The sequence below is a fragment of the Pithys albifrons genome, chromosome 4, assembly GCF_047495875.1.
Source record: "Pithys albifrons albifrons isolate INPA30051 chromosome 4, PitAlb_v1, whole genome shotgun sequence".
NCBI lineage: Eukaryota > Metazoa > Chordata > Aves > Passeriformes > Thamnophilidae > Pithys > Pithys albifrons.
In genome coordinates, this window is record NC_092461.1 from 27164887 (window position 1) to 27187951 (window position 23065).

The following is a 23065-nucleotide window of genomic DNA, read 5'->3' on the forward strand; positions in this document are numbered from 1 at the left end:
AAGGAAATCACAATAAACTTGACTGTCACATTTGACTGAAAGTCTTTGTGAGAAATCAAAATTTTAAATACCAATGTCTTTGATGTGGACTAGTATGCTCTAAATTGGAAAGGTTAAAAAAGAAAGTCTGATAAGATCAGGAAACTTATATCCATACAAAGTCATTGAGCCAAAAGCTTGAAGGATGACTGTTCAAAAAAATCTGAAAGTAAGAACAGTCATTTGAGAAGTGATTTTAATGACAGTCAATTACCCAAAGAGGTCAAAAGCAGGCCTTCTGTAAGGATGGGATTATCTCACATCTGCCAGCAACAGGTGGATTTGGTAGGCAACTTGAGCTTCTGATATTGGCCCTGTCTGAGAAGCTTTTTGGACTCATTCAAAGTATTTTGTCATAAATACAAATAAATTTTAGCTTCATGTCTTTGATTCTTAAATGAACTTCCTTTATAAAACAAAGCTATCAAGAAGGCAGGTAGAGGTGCTGGATCATGATGCTGTAGCTTGGATTCTTAGCATCATCATGTGTATCATTATTTCAAGTGTGAGTGACAGAGTAAGTCCTGTTAGTTCAAAGTTTTCTTTCTGCGAGTGTCAAGTACCTCATATTTGCTTTCTTTAAATGGTTGAGATGGTGGTACAGTTTTTAGTCTGCTTTGAAATGGGGGCATTTTTTGTTCCTGCTAACAGTATTGGTGTTTGGACAGAAATATATCCTGCTAGCTTGCTTGCACCTTCTTTGATGGGTTAGAAGCCATGGAGTTTGTGCTTGGTGCTCCATTACTGGATTCAGAACTAAATTGACCTTGGAAATGTACTGATTTGAGCTAACTGGGGTAAGTTTGTACACAATTGAGTTGTATGCGGTAATGGACCAAGTCTTGCTTTTGAAGTATACTGAGTCAAAGCATCTGCTGGAGGAAAGGGTCTCCAGACATCTCATACTGCTGTACATACACTTCAGGTTCTGTTAAGTAACTCCTGAAGAGGGCTAGTCCTCATGAAACATTTTGTGAAGAGTAAAGAGATAATAGATAGAATGCTCCATCTAATTTTATTACTCTTGTAGGCAGGTCGTGCCACTGAACGGGTCTATCATCAGCATGGGCAAGGTTGATGCAGTGGGAGTGAGAATAAAGTGTATCAGGAAAACTGTGTGCAGAAAGGACTTAGGAAGAGTGTTCTTATATATCAAATGTGCTAAATGATGCTGGTCATGTTCACTTGTGCTGAGTTAAGAAAGCATGAAAAGATTATTAGATGTATCAGCTGTGAAAACGTTTGGGGAAGCCTGTTATGGAGAAGTTGGAAGTCCAGGTCTTGCCTGCACCAGTATACCATGTGTGTACTTTCCCTTGTGCTGAGTCCAGAATACATTCATTATCAGTCTATACCAAAATGACTTGTGCTGGAGAAGGACATGATACTACTTCCTATTCAAGCTTACAATAACTGCCAGGCAAAAAGAAAAACCTCAATAAACCTCTGACATGAGTTAATTTCTCGTTTGTTTGGGGTTTTTTCTTTTAAATAATAGTAGATATGAGAGTTTGGCAACATGAGTGGGATGTCAGGCTATTGGAGCTCAAAAGCAAGTAAGAATGACTTGTCTGCAACAAAAGTGGCTCTATACCAAAAGCACTTTGGTAAAGAATACTTCTTATTTAATAATGTGCAAAAATAAAAATATTTGCCAAACTAAATAATGTAGCAACCGCTGCTGTAATAATGCCATAAACATGTGTTTTAACCTGCTGAGAAGAGTTGGGAGTGGAAATAATGAAATAAAGATGAAAACAGCATAAGAGAAATTGAATTTCACATTTGTTACTGTTCTACTCTATGGAAGCTGATATTTCTAATTAAGCTTGCGAGGTCACTTAGAAATACACCTATGGACTGATAATTGGTTTTAGAGTTTAAAATCTTCAGAGACAACTTTGTGAATCTTTAATCATGTCAGGAACTGAAGACATGAAGGCAGGGGCATTGTTAAAATCTTACCTAGAGCTTTTAAAATACATTGTAGACTTCTGAAGTAATGGATTCGTGTACATGCCAAAGTACTTTGCTGCTTTTTATGCAATTAAAATGTTAGCTCCTATTGTTGTCTCAAAGAGCTTTTCCAGGAAATCGTATGCATTTAGAATTTTGTGTAGAGTGAGTCAGTGTGGTAGGAGACCAGCAAACCCATTTTAATTGAGCTTAAATTAGGCCAGTTTTGTGAACTTAATTAAAATGTTGTAAGTTATAGTGCTTGAATCATTGTAGTTATCCTGATTTGCAGATGGTATCACATGGTATCTATACCATACTACATAATGCCTGGTAAGTCAGAGCATGTTCTTTAAAGGCACGGATCAGAGGTGCTCGAACATGCCCATGTGATGAATGCCCTCTCCTGAAATAAAATAATAAGAAAACATTTGGTAGTGGTGGTATTTTGCAAGTAGTGTTATGGAGATGAATGGCTGGATAGTTTGAGCATATAACATCTTTGTCTTATCCGTGCTCTAGAAGTCTCCAGAATAAAGCTGGTGGATGAATGCTTACTATCTGTGCTAACAGAAAAGTAATCATCTGCACTTCCTTGTTTTAATGAGAGCAACCACATTAGTCTCCATAGATATGGTGTTAAAATTTTGAGCATGAAATAGTTGGTGCTTACAAGTATTAGGCTGCATTTGTTATGCTGGCAGGTAGTAGGAAGTGGTAAGTTGAAGTCAAGTTTAAATAACTGTTGTCTAGTTTTGGTCTGTAAAATGAGCAAGATTTCACATGTGTGGGGTTTTTTGTTTGTTTGTTTTTCAGTTGAAGGAGAACTTGATTTGCACACTTGTGAATAAAATGCAGTACCCCTACTTTGAAATAACTGTTGTTCCCAAAGAAAAATGACACTTTTGTAATACATGTCAATTGTTCAACTATGTGTGCAAATATTGAAGCTTTAGTAACAAAGTGTTATCTGAATGTCTTTGAACATTATGTTCACAGGTTTCTGTCCTAAATAGCATTGGGAGCTGCTTGCTTTGTTGTCTTGTGTGTCTTGGTATTGCATATGCTACTTATCCTTAATAAAAATGAGTTTGCAGCTAATTTGCTTATGACTTGAGGATAGGTGAGCTGCTGAGAGGTGCTGAGTTGGGGAGTGTGCTTCTGACCAGAGTCGCGACAGTGCACATGCTGCATTGCATTCATAGTAACATGTAGCCGTTTGCAGAAATGGAAGAAAGTGAAGGCAAGATGTTAATCTTGTTCTCGGTACAGTAGCGTAGGAGCTGAGTAAATGGAGTTCACGAAGAACACCCAGCCTTGATTTAGGTTAAATTTGTGTACTTAAGTAGCTGCGTTAAATGTAGCTCTAATGAGATTCAGGCTGCTTGCCTTTGTCATCTGAAGGAGATAATCTGCTAGAACAAATTTGATAAAATGAAGAATGAAATCTCCCTTTCTTAGTCATGGCAACCTGCAAAATCCTTTCTCTTTATTCTTGAGGGAAATCCGTTCGTAAAGCAAAACGTTGCAAGGGTCTTTTTGTTTCTTCTGAAATTTACCAGAGGGATCAGATGCGGGAAGAATTTTTGGCAGCATGAGGAGAGAAGGGTTTACGTGACTCCAGCTCGCTCCTGTTTCTGCCTCCGTAGGGTTTGGGGGCTGAATGGCGGCATGCAGCATGTGGCATTGCTCCTCCCGAGCCGAGCGCTGGCTCAGCCCTGCACAAAGCGGTGATGTAATGCGAGTGCGGGGTGTGTGGGAGCCGCGCTGTCACCTCCCCGCGCACACCGACCCGTGGCGGCCCCGCTGCCAGCCTCGCCCGGGGCTCGGCACAGACGGGGCTTGTTCGCTTTCTTTGCCTTCTGTTGTCTTAAATCCGTGGCTTTGGTTAACGTGGCGTGTGTGTAGAGAACACACACCTGCTCGGAGTAATTCAAGCTAGAATTCCTAACGTAATCCTTGAGCAGGCGGAGATGTGCGTTGGACATCCCTTTTGGTGTTTCATGCTATTCTTGCTCTCCCCTTTAAAGGCAGGGAGAGACCGAGAGATAGGTTGCTGTTGGCAACCGCTCACGTATTGAAAGTGAGATACCCAAGCTTTACGTCCCCTGATCTGATCGTTACTCTTTTTTTTTCTTCTTCCTTTTTTCTTTCTTTTTTTTTTTTAAGGTTTGGTTAATTTTAACCAGTAACGTGTGTGAATCGGTATTTTTAGTAAAATCAGCCCAGTAAAGAGAAAGAACAGGGAGATGCCGTAATGTAAAACTTTATTTCCCTCCCTCTAAATGCTTCTGACAGCCCCACATCTGAAATTAAGGACTGTTCAAAAAAGCTGTGTATGATTCTTTTTCTCTGTCCTTTGACTCAATAGGACCCTGATGGTTTTTACAGTGCAGGATGTAGAAAAGTGTCTCCTCCTTCCTCCTCATATAGATCTTTTGTATGTGCACTGTAATGTAGCAGAGAAGCTTGGATTCATCCTAGATTTCCTGCGTCTCAGTGCTTTTGGATCTCAAGCTCCTTACAGCTGCAAACTAATAAAATGGGAATTTGAAGGAAGGAGAGCTATGCACAAATCAGGTTATTTGATTTATATCTTGTTGCAAAGGGCTAGTTTTTCCACAGAAGGAATATATAATGTTCTGCATACAAAGGAAGGGCATGGGGGAGGAATATTCAACAAAACATGGTCTTTTAATTACCAATGTCTCAAAGTATGAATGTAACCAAGTCTAATTTTTGCACGTGTATCTCCATAAGGTGGCAAAAACATTGTGCAAGTGTGTGCTTATTTAAAAAGAAAAAAAGGTGGAGAAAAGGAAAAAAAAATGTAACCATTAAATGCCAAATCTTGGGCCCTATAAATGATAGAAAGCCCAAGAGCAATACTTTGTACTATAAAAAGGTATTTTTACTGAAGAATATGCAGTCTGGTTTCTGGTATTTTTGATTGATTTCAGGGCTGATGGAAATAGTTCTTCCTGTTGTTGCTCAGGATAAAACAATACAGGATGATTTTCGAGATGTTTTAAGTTGCTTATTTTTACTGCCCTTGCTGTAGTCTTCATCAACTTCACTGTGGAAAAAGATTTCTCCAGATGGTGGTTTGGAACAGGATCCAAAGGACATGATCTAAAATGTTATGTTCCAGCTGTTGCTGCACAGAATTTTGAAGCTACTGCCTTTCACTTGCTCAGTGTTTTGAACAGAAAAATAAGTAAAACTGCTTACAGACTTTGCTGTTGAAACAATGTGTGTTAAACCAGTCTTTTCCAGGAGACTGAGTACCCTCCTGATAGCCCTGCCAGTGGAGGCCCCTAAGCCGTGTCTGTAGCAACAGTTAACAGGGAGAGTGTCTGACTGCAGTGAGAAACCTGTGCTACTGCTACAAAAAGGTTTGCTACCTCAGCAGGGCAGTGAATTGAAGTATTGCAGCACTTAGAAATGGATGAGTAGTTCCCACCAAAACAAATGAACGTCCAACAATGCTCATAGGGCAGCAGGAACAGACTGAACATCCTAAAGGGATAGAGAAATTTAAGAACACAGTTACCCTCATATAAATGGGGGAAACTTTGGAGATTTTGATGGTCTCATGTTAAGTTTCAGTTGAAAAATGGATGTTTGTGCTTCTGTCTCGCGTGTTTTGTAGGCTGAAATGGTAATTCAGGTTGGAAAGGACTTCACTGTGAGATAGGGATAACTCTGAGGTTCTTTGTACGTAAAAGGAAATTGCAGACTTTTAGCAGAGATTTAGGATTTGGGGTTTTCTTCAACTTACATTCTTAAGACAGCTCTTCATCAAATTTTTCAGTACACATCTGAAGTTGCTAGTTTCTGTGTAATTGCTGATTAATAAGTAATTAACTGAGAAATAGATGAGTATACCAGCTTTCAAGAAAAGAGTAGTGGTTCAGTCAGTGAATTTGATCTTATTTGAGTATTACTGTGATGTACACTAGGAGTCTTCTTGTCCCTCTGCATGATACTGTGCTCCTTCCATAATTTACAGACAGGAGAGGTGTGTCCTGGTGTCAGGACAAACCAGGGAACTGGTAAAAATGATAGAGGAGAAGAACCTCAACACTTAGCAAAAATGCCAAAACCTGGAAGTGGCTTAAAGAGCTAGTAACTTTCTGTTGAATCTCATTATTTTACTTTGAGGCAGTTTTGCAGCTGCTTCTGTAAGGTCCTGATTGCCACATGGTAGCGCTGCCTACCAGCTTGGTACTGGTGTGTTGCAATTCCTGCAGCTTGTATGGAGAGTGCATAAGATGTAAAACAAAATGACAAAAAGGAGGGACATTTCTGTGATCTGTTGTGATTAAAGTGAGGGTTTGAAGGTGTAATGTTTTCTGATGAGTGGATCTTGAACCTGGTCAGAGCTGAAGGCAGTCAAAAGCTCTGGAAGTGCTTTAAATTTAGGAGTAGGTTCCCAACCTGAAATGAATGTAGCAAATACTTTGCTTAAGCTCATGACTATGGTGACTGTAACATCACTGAAATCATCTAAACTGTATCTTCGTTGGAGTCCCCTGGAGATTTTAGAATCTGGACCAAGAAAGAATGAATTAATAAATTATGAATGCCAAGGTTACTAATGTTGCCCAGTGATCTGCATGTCATTATAAAACCCTGCTCATAGGATAAGAAAGATGTATAGTCTAAAAGATGCTATGACAGGCATACGTAAAAGTTACTGTTCCTGAGATGATTTGGAAACTGGTCATCTGTAAGCTCACAAAGCTTCAGAGAAAGAATTGCAGTCTATGCCATAATTTCCCTGAGTTCTCTTGCTTTGTTGCAATCTGAAAGATGGTGTGAGATTGCCGAGCAGCACTGAATATAGGCAGTGGCTATAATGGGAAGTGATAACAGTGCAGTTGGTGAATTGACAGCTCTGATTGCACTATGAATCCTTTACTTGCATCCAAAAGTATGAATTTATAGTTAAGCCTACCGTAAAATTGAAATTGGCACTTAAAATTCTCGATTCAAAATCAAGGAAAGCTATCAGTAATCCCATACATGCACTAACTTAAGTTACCTTTTGATTGCCTTTGCAATCCCTTTAGGTTATATTCTTGCTTACTGCTGGGTTTTTGCCATTTGCTGGTCATGAAAATTCAGTTTTCTTTCTCGCCTTTACCTCAATAGTCTGATTTTACTAAAAAATCCAAAGACTTGTGGAGTTCAGCAATCATCAAATCTCATTGAAGAAAAGAATTTAATGGTTCTACTGACTTAATCTATACTAGTTTTTATGTAGTAACATTGGAGTAAGAATGTAAAAGGTTTTACAATGGCTGCTTGTGAATCTCCTTACAATTTATTTAAAATTATTTTTCATGGAATAATATCTTACGTAGAGGTTTCCTCACTGACCAGTTTTTAAAACATCTCCATATTAAAATGGGAAAATGGGAACCTGCTTTGTGCTCTCTTTCTGGACACCCTAAAAACACGGGATGTAGTGTATCAACTGACATGCAGCTGTGGTTTATCATATACAGTTGTCAACTGATCAGCAAAGTTGAATAAACCTGTAGGTTTCCGGAATGTATCATGGTGCTAATAACATCAAGGTGGCAGGTTCAATCCTGTACAGGCCATTCACTTGAGAGTTGAACATGATGATCCTTGTGGATCCCTTCAAACTCAGAATATTCTGTGATTCTGTGATCTTGTAATATGGGGAATGGAAAAGGGCAAATAATGCAACCTTAGTCAGTCTAATAATGTACTAATTTTATTACATTTGACCTTCTTTATTCCTCCTTTATTTTTTCTTCCTCTTTTTACTTAACTGAGAAGCAGTTTCTCTTGACATGTAGCTCGGATGGCTTTGCAAATAAAGGGAGGAATAGCTCAGATTTCAGTGTCGTGTAGTTGATATAATTCATACTATGATATAGAAAAAAGGCTAAAGGCAGCAACAGCTTGGATTCTTTTTGCTTAAATGTTGACTCACTGCATTTTTCAGATTTTCTCTTCCAAGGTGAAGCTTAACACAAAGGGATTAGGAGGTGCCAAGAGTTGTGGAGGATGGTTTACAGTTGCTGCTACCTTACCTGGGAAATGGTCTCTACCCACCCATGGAATTTGTTGTATCTCTCATCTAGCAAATATTTTTTTTCACTTAAGACTAATGTAAATCAGTCCAATTATTACCTAGTAATAGGTAATGAGCAGTTCTGAGTGCTGCTAATGCACATTCTGTATGTTTTCTTTTTTCCTTCCAGTGGAATTTAGCACAGATTTTTGAGCAGAAGTCTATTGGAGCAGATCCATTGAAATGAAGAGAGTACTCTGTTGGAAAATAACTCACTGAAAGAGTTATCTGATTCAGGATGGGATATTTGTCAAAGAAGAGGTGGGGATCAGAAATGTGGTGCTGCAGTGAGCAGCCTGGCAAATAAGACGCTTGCTTTCTGGTGGCGACATGACAGAATTATTCTGAAGTCCAAACAGAGCCTAAAGCATCAACATCCTTTGGGTTGAGTCTGGCTTTCTTGGTTTGTGCCTGTTAAAAGGTCTTGGTTTTATGTTGCAAGGTGAAAAGCAGTTGTGTTATTTAAGGAGTGAGTTTTCAGGATGAGAACATTCCCTTTTTTATTTCATGTTTTTCTCCAGCCATTTTTTCAGAAAAGGTTCAAGTCAGTTGTGTGTGACAGCAATGGGTGAGTGCTTGGTCAACCTCTTTGCTGAGAGATGCTGCTCTTAGCCTCAGTTTCTGAGTCTTTGTTGTTTTAATTTCTGTTTCCATATTTTATGTTTGTTGCCATAACTGAATGATGCACATCAGTGAAGATCCATCTGAAGTAAAGACTCTTGTGTTCTTGGGGTATCCATGCACCTTTGGGGAAGGGGTTTCCAACACTGGTTTGTGTCTCAGTTTTGTAATCAAATTGTTACCTTATGTTTAAGGCACTTTTATCTGCCACCCTTAATTGTGTGTCTGGCCAGGTACTGATCATTGCAGTGCAGGATCATTACTGGAGTTATCTTGTTTTCTGCTCCTGGAGGAAGCCTCATCCTTCCACTAACAAAGCATTACACACACTTGGTGGCATGAACTCCCACATGAGTACCTGGTGTGTTACAGCTCTAACGGTGACATCCTTGCTGTATTTCAATATCTGTGGGAAGTTTCAGCCAGCTGGGTAACTGGGGAGCAGTGGAGTTACAACAATGCTGTGATTTCCAGGCAGAAGATGGCTGGCCTCTTTACCCAGGCTTACTCTCTGGTCTCCAGGCAGGTGGACATGCTGCTCTGCAGCCTGGTCTTCACCATGGGCTTTGGGAACACTTGCAGCCCAAATGAGAGGAGTCTGCCCTGGCCATTTGGGTAAAGGTCTCTTGGAAACCTCTTAGGGTCAATACCTCTATCCAAAAATGCTGTCTTTTCACAGATGCTTTAATGTATAAAATAATATTTATATAATAATACATTGCAGCAAAATAGCTGCATACAACATAAGGAAAAGGATTAGTACAGACAATTTAGTGTTTTACATTTGGCTTTGATGGTGTCTTCTGGCTCTGAGCATGTTGGGGGCAGATGAGATGATGTGTGTGTTTGTGGGGAATATTTAATCTTCCAATGTATACATCTGGATAAAGGGTTTAGGTGACTTTGTTTCTTTCTTGTTGGCATGTTTTAAAGATCTTAAGTTGTGTGATAGAACATTTCAATAACTGCTGTGTAATAAGATCGTTTTAGTAGAAGGCTGTATATAACTCACAGAATTGTGTAATTCTATATTTCTTCGGGAGGGGTGGAGGGAACCTCTTAAACTGAAATGTACTATGTAGTTGTATGTTACTTAATCTACTGAAATTGAATATTTAATAAGGATAATTTGAGCATCTTCCCTCTTGAGTGGTAGTTTGGGAAAAGAGTCTGTATGATGTGTGATACAACAAAAGGGCATATAATACCTATTAAAAATTCAAAACTGTGAAATAAATATTTCTTTAATATGTGTTAAAATATCAAGGATGGTTTTCCAATCTAAGACCGAAATTGTCTTTTAAAGATGCAGAATTTATTACTAAACCCAACATTTTTCAAATAAGAATGGCTTTTTAGGTGAACTGGGTAACAAAGGAACAGCATAAATACGTGCCATAGATGCATATACATTGTGCGTGTGCCGTGGGAATGAAAGCCCGCTGGAATGTCACGCTTGCCAGGCTGCACCGTGCGGGCGTGGGTTGTGCTCTGCCACGGAGCTCTCCGCGCTGGCAGCGGCTCTGCCACCGAGCCCGGTGCTCGCCCGCGGGGGTGCCCCGAGGCTGTGGGCGCAGGGGACACAGAGGGGGGATGCCGGGGCTGCGGACACTGGGGACACAGAGGGGGGATGCCGGGGCTGCGGACACTGGGGACACAGAGGGGGGATGCCGGGGCTGCGGACACTGGGGACACAGAGGGGGGATGCCGGGGCTGCGGACACTGGGGACACTGAGAGGGTGCGAGGCTGCTAGGGGGATGGCGAGGCTGGGGGCGCTGGGGGTTGGCGAGGTTGCGGGCATTGCGGGGATGTCGAGGCTGCGGACACTGGGGACACAGAGGGGGGATGCCGGGGCTGCGGACACTGGGGACACTGAGAGGGTGCGAGGCTGCTGGGGGGATGGCGAGGCTGGGGGCGCTGGGGGTTGGCGAGGTTGCGGGCATTGCGGGGATGCCGAGGCTGCGGGCACTGGAGGGGTGCCGAGGCACTGAGGGGATGCCGAGGCTGCGGGCATTGCAGGGGTGCCGAGGCACTGAGGGGATGCCGAGGCTGCGGGCACTGCGGCGGCACCGCGGCGGCGGGAGCTGCAGCCGACCGGCCGGGCGTCGATGACATCACCCCCAGGAACATGTGATGCAGCCGGCTGGCGCGGAGGATGCTGAGCTGTGTAGAGAGAGATTGGTGAAGATATTTATGGCATTTCATTTGAGTGTGGGAATGCCTTTTAATTTTATTTTTTAAAAAACATTAAATCCTCATAATCGCAAATGTTTTGAGTAGAGGCTTTAAAAAGGGGGTAGGGGGAGAGGACCCACCCCAAGCCCTTAAGACCTGCTTAAATTGCTGGGTTTTTATTTTATTATTGCTTTGTTAGAGATAAAAATATGATACTTTCCTGCTGTATTCACCCTTTTTGCTCCCCAGCATTCTTTCATCTGTTGTAATCCCCACAGTCTTTTCAGTTAAGCTTTAACACTGCAGAACTGGAATAAAAATAGACTGTTTAGAGCAGCAGGAATATGATAATCCAAGGCAGTCAGCCTTAAGGATATGCAGATGCAGAACATGAGCCAAGCACTAATGTATTTGCTAGGGTGTTTACCTTGAGCGGCCCCTTAATAGTCAGAGAAATGTTAGCTAAATGTTTCTCCCTTCTTACATGCCATAGGCAAAGTAAAACGTGCAGCTACTGAGCATCATCTGAGGTGAAGCAGTTTAAGGGCTTAGAAATCTGAGCAAGCAATTGTGGTAACATCAGTGTCTTGGGTAATTTGGAGCTAAGAGAGACAGCAAAGTACAGCACTAGTTTCTGCATGCTTTTTAGGTGAGGAGAAAGTGTTTTCTACCTCTAAATTTACTGTAAAGAAAAGGAATTGCCATGGTTGATATGAAAGCTGAGCATGCTAAATTGGCATTAAGCTTATGGTGGGTAGCTCAAAGCACATTAAAAAAAAATTTAACTCTGGAAGCGTGCCTTAGCAGTCAACTGAAGCCCAAATATTTCAGGATGGAAAAACTATTTGCTGTCTTTTTGGATGATTTATTTAAGCTCTTTCTTGAATTCTTGTTTAGAGCTTTAGTCCATAACAAACAAAAATGTAGTAGGAACAAAACTTGTAGGCAGTTTCCGTAAAAGGCTGATAACCCAAAGCCATTACTCTGGAGGAGGAATAGTGCACAAGGTTCCTTTGGCCCTGTCTTGCACTCCTGAAAGCCTAAGCGCAAACGTGAAAGTAACCCCTCCCCTGCTTTGGCAGTCTGGAGTTGCAGTGTGATTACAAAATACTGTCCACCCTGTAGAAACCCTCCATGCTGTGTGTTTCCCCAAGGAACTGGTTTTCCTGGACTAGATTTTCTGAGAATGTGTACCAAATTTTGGGTTTGTTTTTGGTTTATGGTGTTCATGAAAAAAACAGGGAACTAGCCAGGGAACTTCCATGTGGCTGGAAGTTGATTTGGTTTGTTTTCTTTTGTTTGCATTCTGCCTATGTTGAGACAATGTCTTGGTTGAACCACTTTAGTTGTAGTGAACTGGAGGGACCCGTTGTTGACAGACATTTGTCTGAATGCATATTTTTAAAGTCCACGGTCATGGATAGGCCATAGTCATCCACAGACAGCCCCATGTGCTGCTTCACGGTTCTTTCCTTTGCAAGACTTCCTGCCACCTAAACTAAACCTGTCCCTGTAGTTCTAGCCAGGTTAGTTTTGCCACTGCTAGGCTTTTTGTGTTTTGAGACTGCTTCCATATCTCCCCTCAGTTCTTCAGGCTCAACAGTGTCATTCAGCAGAGCTGATGGCATACAAAACCCTGGCTATCCGTGTCCCTTGGGTGTTGTGTTTGGTGTATCCAGTCTCTGTTTTGAAGGGTAGTGCACATAACCCAGTGGGTTTAGTGGCACAGAAGTCTCAGTACTGCTGCTGGAGTAGAAAACCTGTGATGTAATTTACATATATGATGCACTTAATTATAGATCTTATATTACTTGAGGACATCAGTTCGATATCTTCAGGTTTTAGCTCTGAAGTGCACAGCTCCTTCATTTAAGCTCAGAGCCTGAGACCAAAGGATATGAAACATTTGGATATTTTTGAGGAGGAAGGGAAATGATGGCCTCTCCCTGCTAGGCATCAATGGCAGCTTCTACTGCCATCTCTAGAGATGCAGAGGAAGAACAATTTATTTTAGAAAAGACTGCCACATATGCAGCAGAACTTGCTCTTGTATGTTTCCATAGAACTGTAAATAAGTAAGAAGCTTAATTTACCTTCTATACATCCCAAACTGCCGCTTTTAAGGAACACAACTATGGTGTCACAGCAAGCTACTTGGACCATCTTAAAAGCATTTCTGTGCTTCAACAGTGATAGAGAAGTAAAGTGCTTCCCACTTGTGCCAGCAGAGGTAATTTCCTCAGAAATGAGATTATTTAAACACGTGAATTCAAATGGACCAAGAGGGGTCATACAGTTAGTTGAAGATGTGTTATATCACAGTTCTTGTAAGATGAACAAAATTGGCTTAAACGTGACTTTTTGTCCTGTACAGGTCCATATGCACTATAAAGTCAAAAATCTTCTTATCAAAGCAGGAAGAACTTTAGAATTTGGCCACAGAAATAGACTAGTAGAAGTAGGAAGCAGAGAGGAGGGACAAGCTGCTTTGCAACTTTGTAATCACTCACCTTGGGGACCATTTCAAACTTCATGTGGTTATCGAGTTAATGTGACAAAATGTGTTCTCAGTTACCAAACGCTGTGCCTGTCAGGCAGCAGAAAAGAATTCTGGTTACAGAAGTGATTTAAGGAAAGTTGCATGTAAATAGTGTTGGGGGTTTTTGGTGGGTCTTTTTGTGTGGTGTTTTTTGGGGAGTTGGAGTTTTTTTGGTGGGGTTTTTTAGGTGGTTTTGTTTGTTTGTCTATGCTGTTGTGGTTTTTTTGGGGTTTGAGTTGTTTTTTTTTTTTACTGGTAATTTTTCTAAAGGTACATACTCTTAATAGCTTGATACTCCTCCTCAATTCTGAACAAAAAGTGAAAGTGAGACTTGGAATGATTAAAAGCTACAGAGACCAACTGATAGTTTTTATTTACTGATGGAAAAGGCTAATTCTAGTATCCTATTTTCTTCTGAGACTTACTGACAGACCATGCTACTTGTGTTAAGTTAGTCAAAGTGATGACTTGTTTATTAATCTGTTTAAAGTTTAATTTATTTTTTGGCAGACTTTTATTATAAGGTTATTTTAATTCCTGTAATCATAACATTCACAATGTTTTCCAAATGTAAATGTTTTACAGTGCATTCATTAAACGTAGAAGCTGAGCTTGTCTGAATGTCTGACTAGTTATCTTTTCCTTTTTTCAGGGTTTCGCAAAAATGATGAAATGAAGGCTATGGAAGTATTGCCAATTTTAAAGGAAAAAGTTGCATACCTTTCAGGTACAGTTATTTTCTGTTGTAGAATGCCCAACTGTGTTTTTAGTAGCACATAAAATGGTATTTTAAATACTTTAATTATCATTACAAAAGTCTTGGAGAGCAAGGATAGCACCTATTCCAGTTGGATATCCCAAACATAACATAAGCTTTTTCTAAGGATCTGTAATAACCAAACTATGTGTTTTGCTGTATGTGCAGCATTGCTAGTTGTTGTCCTGGTCGTGTCACGTCCTACATTCCCCCAGCCCTGCATTCCTAACAGCATTGTTTGCAGCAACCCAGAAGCTGTTGTACCAAAGTCCTGTTCCTTTTCTTGTTTCTGGTTCTGGTCCTGGGGAGTTTTACAGAGATGCCTTTGTTACTGGCCCATCTGGAGCATGTTCTGGAGAAATACCTTCATTGCACAGGTGAACTTGCAGTGCCTATTGGTGACTGAACAAGGAATAGTGGAGGATTTAAAAGTGGGGTTTATATGAGTTAGTATCATAGCATAGTCTATAACTTGAAAAGTAACTCTACTTGGTGGAAAGATTGTTGAGGTGCTTATCCTTGTGAACTGCATTTTGGTGTGAATTTCTGGGATTAAACACCATCATTCTCTCATCCGTGGTGTTACGGCTGTACAATTTAGAGGACAGTCTCATATTTGAAAGGGGTTTGTTTGATAAATAACTGTTCAAGAATGTCAGAAATAAAGCTCTGTCTGTAAATATGTAAATATTAAAACACACAAAATGATTCCTGAAATGGAATTCTTTAGGCGATTTGCTGTGCTTGGATGCTGAAGCTTGTTAAGTACACCTTGTAGTACATAGTACTTTATCCTGTCCAGTCTGCTGAGTCAAGTAGAGGTCTAAAGCAAAAAGATGCGTGTGTTTGGTTATTTTTTGTTGGTTTTGTTTGTTTGTTTGTTTTTCCCCCCTCCTTAAGAGCTCCTGGTAACTGCAATGAATGATATAACAGAATGCCCAGAGCTGATTTCCTTGGTATCATGGTAACTCTGAGTTCTGTGTATGAATTCTAGTGCTGGTGAAAGCTTGCTTAAAACTGCTTCCAGAGGGAAAGGATGTGAGAAAATGGAGATAAGCACAATTTTTCAATCCCTCATTACTCTTTTTTTGACCTTGTTTTATGGAATTTAATGAAAATTAAGTCGGTTTCTAAAACACTCTGAATTTCCAGGTTGTCCTGTACTTAGTTTGGACCCCTTAGAAGGGATCTGAAAAATGATTGGTGTTTTCTGATGTTAATTTCTAAGCAGATGGCATTCTCAAAAGGCATTAATTCAGTGTAAGTGAAATGGGCCAAATGAAAGCTGAAGATAAATTTAGGGGAGATGATGGATTGTGAACCAGAGCAGATGAGGTGTCGGCAGGAATAAGTTGTTGCCAACTTGCCTGTGTGAAGGTAGCAACTTCTGATGGAAGAACAGAACAAACAGCTGTGGGCAGCAAGGCTGGCCAGAATTGATCTGACAAAATCCATAGTTTCACATCTCCATTGCAAGTGAAACTCAAATGAAATGAGGTACTTTAGTAGTGCAAATGAAAAAGAAAACTTTATGAGCAACAACCACAACAACAGTCAGTGTGTTCCTCCCCTTCCCTTTCCCCCAACAAAAGTGCCACCACCACTAGGGCTTAACCATTGTGGAAGTAGCACTGTCAAGGTTTATATCTGGGAACAAAAAGGTAAGGAAGATTGTTGATTTACTGAACCAATTTTTACCTAGCTGGGAAATAAACTGCTCTGAGTATTGGGTGTCTTACCAACTGAAATGGTTACATCTCTAGGATTTTTTGTGAAGTACAAATAGAGTCTCAGATGCAATTTTTTTGTTAAGCCTAAACTGAAGCCTGTCCAAGTACAGGTACTAGCACAGATGGAGAGAGTTCTTTTCTTCCAAGGTGAAATTATCTTGGTTTCCTATAGAGAAATAACCCTTGATAACTTGTCTTGCCATGGAAGCCCATTGTTTAGCCAAGTACTTTGAAACTAGGTAGAAAGACATTTCCTTAAAATACCTCCCTCAGCCTGTTGGATTTTAGTGCCATTTGGAGGCCATTGAGAATTCTTCTGTTAATGATGTGCACTAGAGAGAAGTGATTCATGTTAGCTGACTCATGTGAGTTGATCAGATATTCATGTGACACATTTTGGCAGAAACAGAGAACATCAGTACTATGGGGGGATTATATAAAAGGAAAGGGGTAAAAATTCAAGTCTCATTGTTGAAAGTAGTAGCTTAATATATTTTTGTTAAACCAAGACTAATAGAGGATTGAGTTGGATAAAGACCGTTGACAGGAAATTCCCACCTGATGCCTCACATCCATTGTTGCTTTTAACTTTCCTGTTTGTCAATGACACAGGAGCATCAGGAACAAAGGAAATGAGTTATTTATTGGAAAAGGCCTAAGAAAGCTGTCAGTATAGCTGATGAAAAGACTCAAGTCTTAAGGACTTTTGTTTAGTATTTGCAACTTTGCTATCTGGTTTAAGACTGAATAAACAGGAAGTGAAAGAATAGTGAAAAGAATAGTGAAGTTCTTTTCATCAAAAATCAAGGCTGTATTGATTTCTTCATTGCACATCTAGACCTGGAATTTGTGCAATAGATTTTGTCTCCAATGTACAAAAATTTCAGGAGAAGTTTTATGAGAAATTTAAGCACCATTTTAAAAAATGGGTTTTCTCTGTGATAATTGTGGAGCTGGGAGCCAACTGAAGTGGTGCCCAGAATGACATAAAGAATAAGGGTTTCTTCCCTCTGCCATGTTGAAAAATTGCATGATACAGGAGTTGCAGTGTGGAAAAGGCCTGGAGGACTGGTCTGAGGTAACTGTGTGTAATAAAGCATTTGTTTAAAATGCTCAGAGAGTGTTAAAGACAATTCACCGTGTGTTCTTCCCTGCTACCTGCTGCTGTTTAAAGAATATCCACCCTGAGCAAATTAAGTTACTTTTTCTGGGGGTTGGAATCAGTAGCACTTACCAGTTGAAACATAAATGTTTAAGATCTGCATGTGATGGTCTGTGCTGCAATGACAAGAGAGAGCACTGAGGACTGCAGCAAACTTTCAACTAAGCTTGGTAGCTTTGGAGCCCAGTGATCACTCTGGAGCTCACTGAGGGCTTGGGCTGTTGGACTCTGTCTTGTCATTTATCATTCCTTTCTCTTACAGTTTCTGTCTTGTTTTTCTCCTGTCACTTGCTATATAAGAATCCTCAAAGCTCTCTGCTTGCAAGTGAGTCAAGTCTTGCCTTTCTCCACTGGAATGAGACAACTAAGTTTTTCATCTCATATTCTACTTAAGAGGGTCATGGAAGATAAGGATATGAATTTGCTTTAAAATTTAGATTTCTGGCATTGCAGCTTGATGGAGATTCAAAGATGCTTTTGCCCATTTTTGAGTTTCGTTTGGTGCCTCACATAGAGTGTGTCCATTGTAGGCAGTCCCTGGAAACTCTGACAGCGAGGCTTAGTGTCCCTAGCAGGCCAGTGCAGGCTGTGGGAGAGGGTTGTGATGAGTTTTTGAGTGACCGGTTTTATTTATTTTTATTTTCTTTTGGCCTTCTTTTCTAAGCAATTGTTTAAAAACTTTGTTTAGTAATATGGAATTACAGTGAGGAGCTGATTTAAAATGAGAAATTCTGGACTGAGGGTAGTGTTTTTCTACGTTTCCATGGGACAGGAGAAAACAGTCCACACATCTGCAGTTGAAAACATGTATGTGAAATTTAGCTTGTAAGAAAATATCTGTGCTGTTATGGATATGTTGAGACAAACATCCTACCGGCTTGAATTTGGCCTTTAGTGATAGTAACATTTTGTTGTCAGTAGCAGGGGGTTGGATATAAATCTGCATTTTACTATTTAACAACAATAAGTCTGCAATTTTATGACAGAGGTGAACAAATTTAAGCAGAACCACTTGAAGTAAGATTTTTTGCCTTCTGTATAGTAAGTGGATTCAGAATTTACTGCATTGCTAACAAAATTAAAAACAATAAGCTAAAAATTCACATCTGCAAATCAGAACAGGATAAAAATACAAGTTAAGTGCTTGAATAGTTTCCATCTACTCAATCTAGCATACATATTGAGTGTGAAATACTATCTACCTAAATTCTGCTGTAATGAAGTTAATCATAGAATCATAAGATGTTTAGGTTGGAAAAGACCTTTAAGATCACCAAGTCCAGCCTTTAACCCAGCACTGCCAAGTTGGCCACTAAACCATGTCCCTGTGTGGCTCATCTACACAATTTTAAATATCTCCAAGGATGATGACACAACCAGTTCTCTTGGGCAGCCTATTCCAATGCTTGACAACTCTATTGGTGAAGAAATTTTTCCTAATATTCAGTCTAAACCTCTCCTGGCACAACTTGATGCTGCTTCCTCTCACCCTGTCACTTGTTACCTAGGAGAAGAGACCAAGACTCACCTCACTGCAGCCTCCTTTTATGTAGTTGTAGGGAGTGATAAGTTCTCCCCTGAGGCTCCTTTTCTCAAGGCTAAACAACCCCAGCTCTCTCAGCTGCTCCTCATCAGATTTGTGCTCCAGCCCCTTCACCAGTTCTGTTGCCCTTCTCTGAACATGTTCTGGCCCCTCAATGTCTTTCTTGTAGTGAGGGGCACAGAACTGAACACAGGATTTGAGGTTCTAAGTACAGGGGGATGATCACTGCCCTGGTCTTGCTGGCCACTCTGTTGCTGATACAGGCCAGGATACCAATGGCCTTCTTGGCCACCTGGGCCACGCTGGCTCATGTTCAGAGGGCTGTTGACCAGCACCTCCAGGTCCTTTTCTGCGAGGCAGCTTTGCAGCCATTCTGCCTCCAGCCTGTAGAGTTACATGGGGTTGTTGCAACCCAGGTGCAGGTCCTGGCACTTGTCCTTGTTAAACCTCATACAATTGGCCTCGGTCCATCGATCCATTCCTGCCCAACTGAACATTGTCTGCAAACTTCTTCTTGATTCATACCCATAAACACCTTGTTGTCACTGTCATCAAGCTCTCCACAATCATAGCACTTCTAACATATGGAGCTACCCCACTGACTGTCCTTCTTTGTCTATGCCTTCTGAAGAGTTTACAGCCATCCAGTGCAGCACTCCAGTTGTGCAAGCCATCCCACTGTGTGTCCATGTCACAGTCTTCCTGCTGCCCAATGGCTTCCAGCACCTCCTGTTTGATATCCATGCTACATGCACTTCATTTGGGCTATTGATTCCATCACCTTTTCTGTGGCAGAAGCCCTCATTTCTACTTGATCACTCTCGGGCGTTTCCTCAGTTTCAAACACATCGATAACCTTTACATCTTGGGTGTCGCATGGATCTCCATTTCTATCTCCACTGAGTTGGCAGACTGAAGGACCTTGCTAGTGCACCGTCCCTCAAACTTTGGTGTGCTACCCCCAGCCTTATCTCTAGTGAGCACAGTTTTATCCCTTTCCCTTTCAAGTCTAGCTCAGTGAGTCCTGGTAACTCCTCTACAAAGATCTTTTTCCTCCTTTGAGACAGGTGTACCTTTTCTGTCACTAGCAAGCTTAATGTCATGTAAACCAACCCATGTTAAAACCCCCCAAAAATCTGGTGACACCAGGCTCAGAGCCACATATTGGTCTGCTAGTTCTTCCCATTTCTTCCCTTATTATTCCCTTCAACTGGAAGGATAGAGAAGCACCAGCTGTGCTTCTGATCCCCCAAGCAGTCATCCCAAGGCCTTCAGGGAGAGACTTCAATGACATCTCTCGATTGTCCTTGGGCTTCTTGTTTCAATGTCATCACTGCCTACCTGAAAAACTCATAATGGATTGTGATCCAAAGGCCATACCAGGGTAGGGAGCTTTCTCATTACATCTTTAACCTGGACCCAGGCAGGCAACTTTCATGAAAAAGTGGGTTCAGGTGGCACACTGAGTCTTTTGTTCCTTTCAGAAAGGGAGTCTCCTATGGCAGTGATCCATCTATCTTCAATCTACTCACCTCCTCCCAGAGCCCTGTCACAAAGTCAAGGAGCTCCTCTACCTGGGTGCCCTTCCCACAGCTGTGCTCTCTGCTGCCATATCATCTAAATACTTGCATTCAAAGTAGCATTATTAAGTGTATTTATATTTAATATGTACAGTTGCTGAGTCAAAAATTAAATAGATTGCTGGAGATGTAACACTGCCAGTCAAACTTAAATGTGACTGTAATGTGTAAGTGAAATGCTCTGGTTATTCTTTGCAATATTTTTTTACGTGTATTTTCTCACTGTAGGAATTGTGGCAGTACGCTGATCAATACTCCTAAAATCCAAGCGTAAGCTGGTCTTAAAATGGCAGTGTTGGCATTTAAGTTGAAATCATATTTTTAAAAGTAGGTGTTAAAGACTAGTTCTGCTAAGAAGAACAGTGTTATGGTGAGGGGTCTTTTAACATTTTTAATTTTTCAGGTGGCAGAGATAAGCGTGGAGGTCCCATTCTAACATTTCCAGCTCGGAGTAATCATGACAGAATACGGCAAGAAGACCTTAGAAGATTAATTTCATATCTAGCCTGTATTCCTAGGTAAGTAATGGTCTGATAAGCTCTAAAGCTATATAATAAAATAAATGGATTATGTTGCAGTATACGCACAAACTAGAAGACTGTATGGGTTAATAGAATGAGCAAATCAATACCAAGTTTTGTCAGTCGCTATTTTCAAATTGCTTTTTGGGAGAGAAATAATTACTCTGCCCTGTAAAAGGAATGCCATTGGCAGAATGGATGGTGTGCTTTAGCTGGAAATAGTTTGTGTCTTGGAAACAGCACTGCCATGCCATATTGCTGTCTCTGTGTTGAAGATTGCAAATACAGCTCAAAGGCTTTCAGTTCATCAATAATTAGGAACATGCTGGTCATCGTTCACATTACGCCTTGTGTGGAGTGGAGTCAGCACAACACTCCTAACACTGTTACTTGTGTTAGGTAAGTCATAGTGTCCAGATATAGCACAGAAATAACCACGAGAAAGATATGCAAAATTACATGTAAAGGTCTCAGATAAACCTGTGGAGTGATCTGTGGAAGTACTGATAGCATTGTATTATCAGCAATTTAAGGTATGAATTGCAATGTGCTATTTAAATACATCAGTGGAAGTCAAATCCAATGCTCGTGTGTGTGTATATAAACTGCCATATATGTATACAAAGTTATATATATAAGATATTTTAAAGGAAGTTATGTATTTCATAAAAGTGTAAAAAAAGTTTATTCATATATAACTTAGCTTCCAGGACTAACTGAGTTGGGGACAAAAATGATCCTAAGACCCTGACCTCAGGTCCATCTTGGAATCCTCCAGCACTTGTTGCATGCTGGAACAATGCTTACTGTGCTTCACTATGTTTGCCTATGACCTCAAGGAGTTGTCATTGCAGTTGAAAAAAAACTCCTTGGACAACATCACTGAATGCAATATCTTCTGTGTTTCTCTAATATGTTAATTTACAGCTGGTCTTTTCATCTGATATAATCAGATATCAGTTTCAGACTGACAAAAGTGATTTCATAAAATAACTTGAAGACATCTCACTGACAGTGTATATGGCGTTTTTGTAAAGTTAACTGGAGGACCTGGGGGAGATAGAGAAAGGCTTGAGATTTTTACCTTCATATTTGAATGGTAGAATATGTGCTAGCCATTGAGAACTTCAAATTACTAGAGAAGTTAATAGAGAAATATGCATCAAAATGCGTCCCAAGAATTTTCTAAAGATAATCTGTCAAGATGCAGCAATCCTTTGGCAAAAGGCATATGTTAATGTAGCATCAATAGATTTAAAACTAAGTTTAAAAGAAAGTGCAGGTTTTATATCTCTTTTAGCATGGCAAAGCTTTGAGAATAAAGGGAACATTATTAAAAACAGAACTTGTTTTCATTCAAGCCATGTTTTAGAGACTGGTCACACAACTCTGGCTGATTAAGAAGTCCCAAACGGTACAAATAGCCTCAAACATTTGGTCTGTTATTTATTGCAGTACTGTTATTTGATGTATCTGAAGAATCAGAGTTGTTTGGCAAGAGATCTAAAAACTGAAGTTGATTCAGTCTCACAATTTTACTAATTTAACAATTTGTCTGATTTAAAAATACAGTGAAAGTTAAGTCATCAACACTGCCTGAATCAGGTATTTTAGTGTAGTTCAGGTTTGCGAACAGATGACTTTGACTGACTGAAGCCTCCTATACTTAATTTTTGTGATCCTTGGCCAAAAGGGATAAAACTTGTGTCAGATGACAGGGCCACGTGATTGAGGGCACATCTGCATTGTGTCACATGATGAGGGCTCGCTTTGTACACCCCAGTAGATGTAAGCCCTGTGTGAATTAGTGGCAAGCATCACTCACGCAGTCCTCAGTTTGATGGTAGAATAGGGGTGGGCTTAGCAGCACTTTTAAAATAACGTTTGACCTTTCAATAATGGGTCATTCTTTAAAACAGTAGTCGTTTTTGTCCTGTATCTTAGTAAACATTTTCACCATGGTCAGGAAATTGTATGTTGTAATCTACATGTATTCCAAGCTAGTCAATTTTAATATATTTTGCTTTTGCCATTGCCATTTTTGGCATTTCTATGGGCAGGTGGGACAGCCAGCATTTATCATGATAAACTCCGTTTTTTAAATTTTGTGGGCTTTTATTTTTTTTTCCCCTTCCTCCTAACTTTAAAGTTTTCAAACTTAAAAAACCCTCCTCTTCTAAGGAACTAGTCTTAGCACTTCTTCCACATCATCTCCTGTATCAGCCATAATGTGTCTTTATACACTGTGGCCAATGAGGCTGTGTAAAGTATGACAGTGAAGCTTCCCTGCCTCTTTGGCCTTCTGAAAACCTCACCATATGAACTCTAG

At 40.4% G+C, this 23065-nt stretch overlaps 1 protein-coding gene across 2 annotated transcripts in view; it reads left to right on the plus strand.

The window, feature by feature from the left end:
• Window positions 1-23065, plus strand: part of TRIO (trio Rho guanine nucleotide exchange factor) — a 252873-nt gene that overhangs the window by 59316 nt on the left and 170492 nt on the right. For both annotated transcript variants that reach the window (XM_071553704.1, XM_071553705.1), the window contains exons 2-3: window positions 14096-14170; window positions 20619-20733. In XM_071553704.1, coding sequence (XP_071409805.1) covers window positions 14096-14170; window positions 20619-20733 — 190 coding nt within the window. The remainder of the gene's footprint in view (window positions 1-14095; window positions 14171-20618; window positions 20734-23065) is intronic.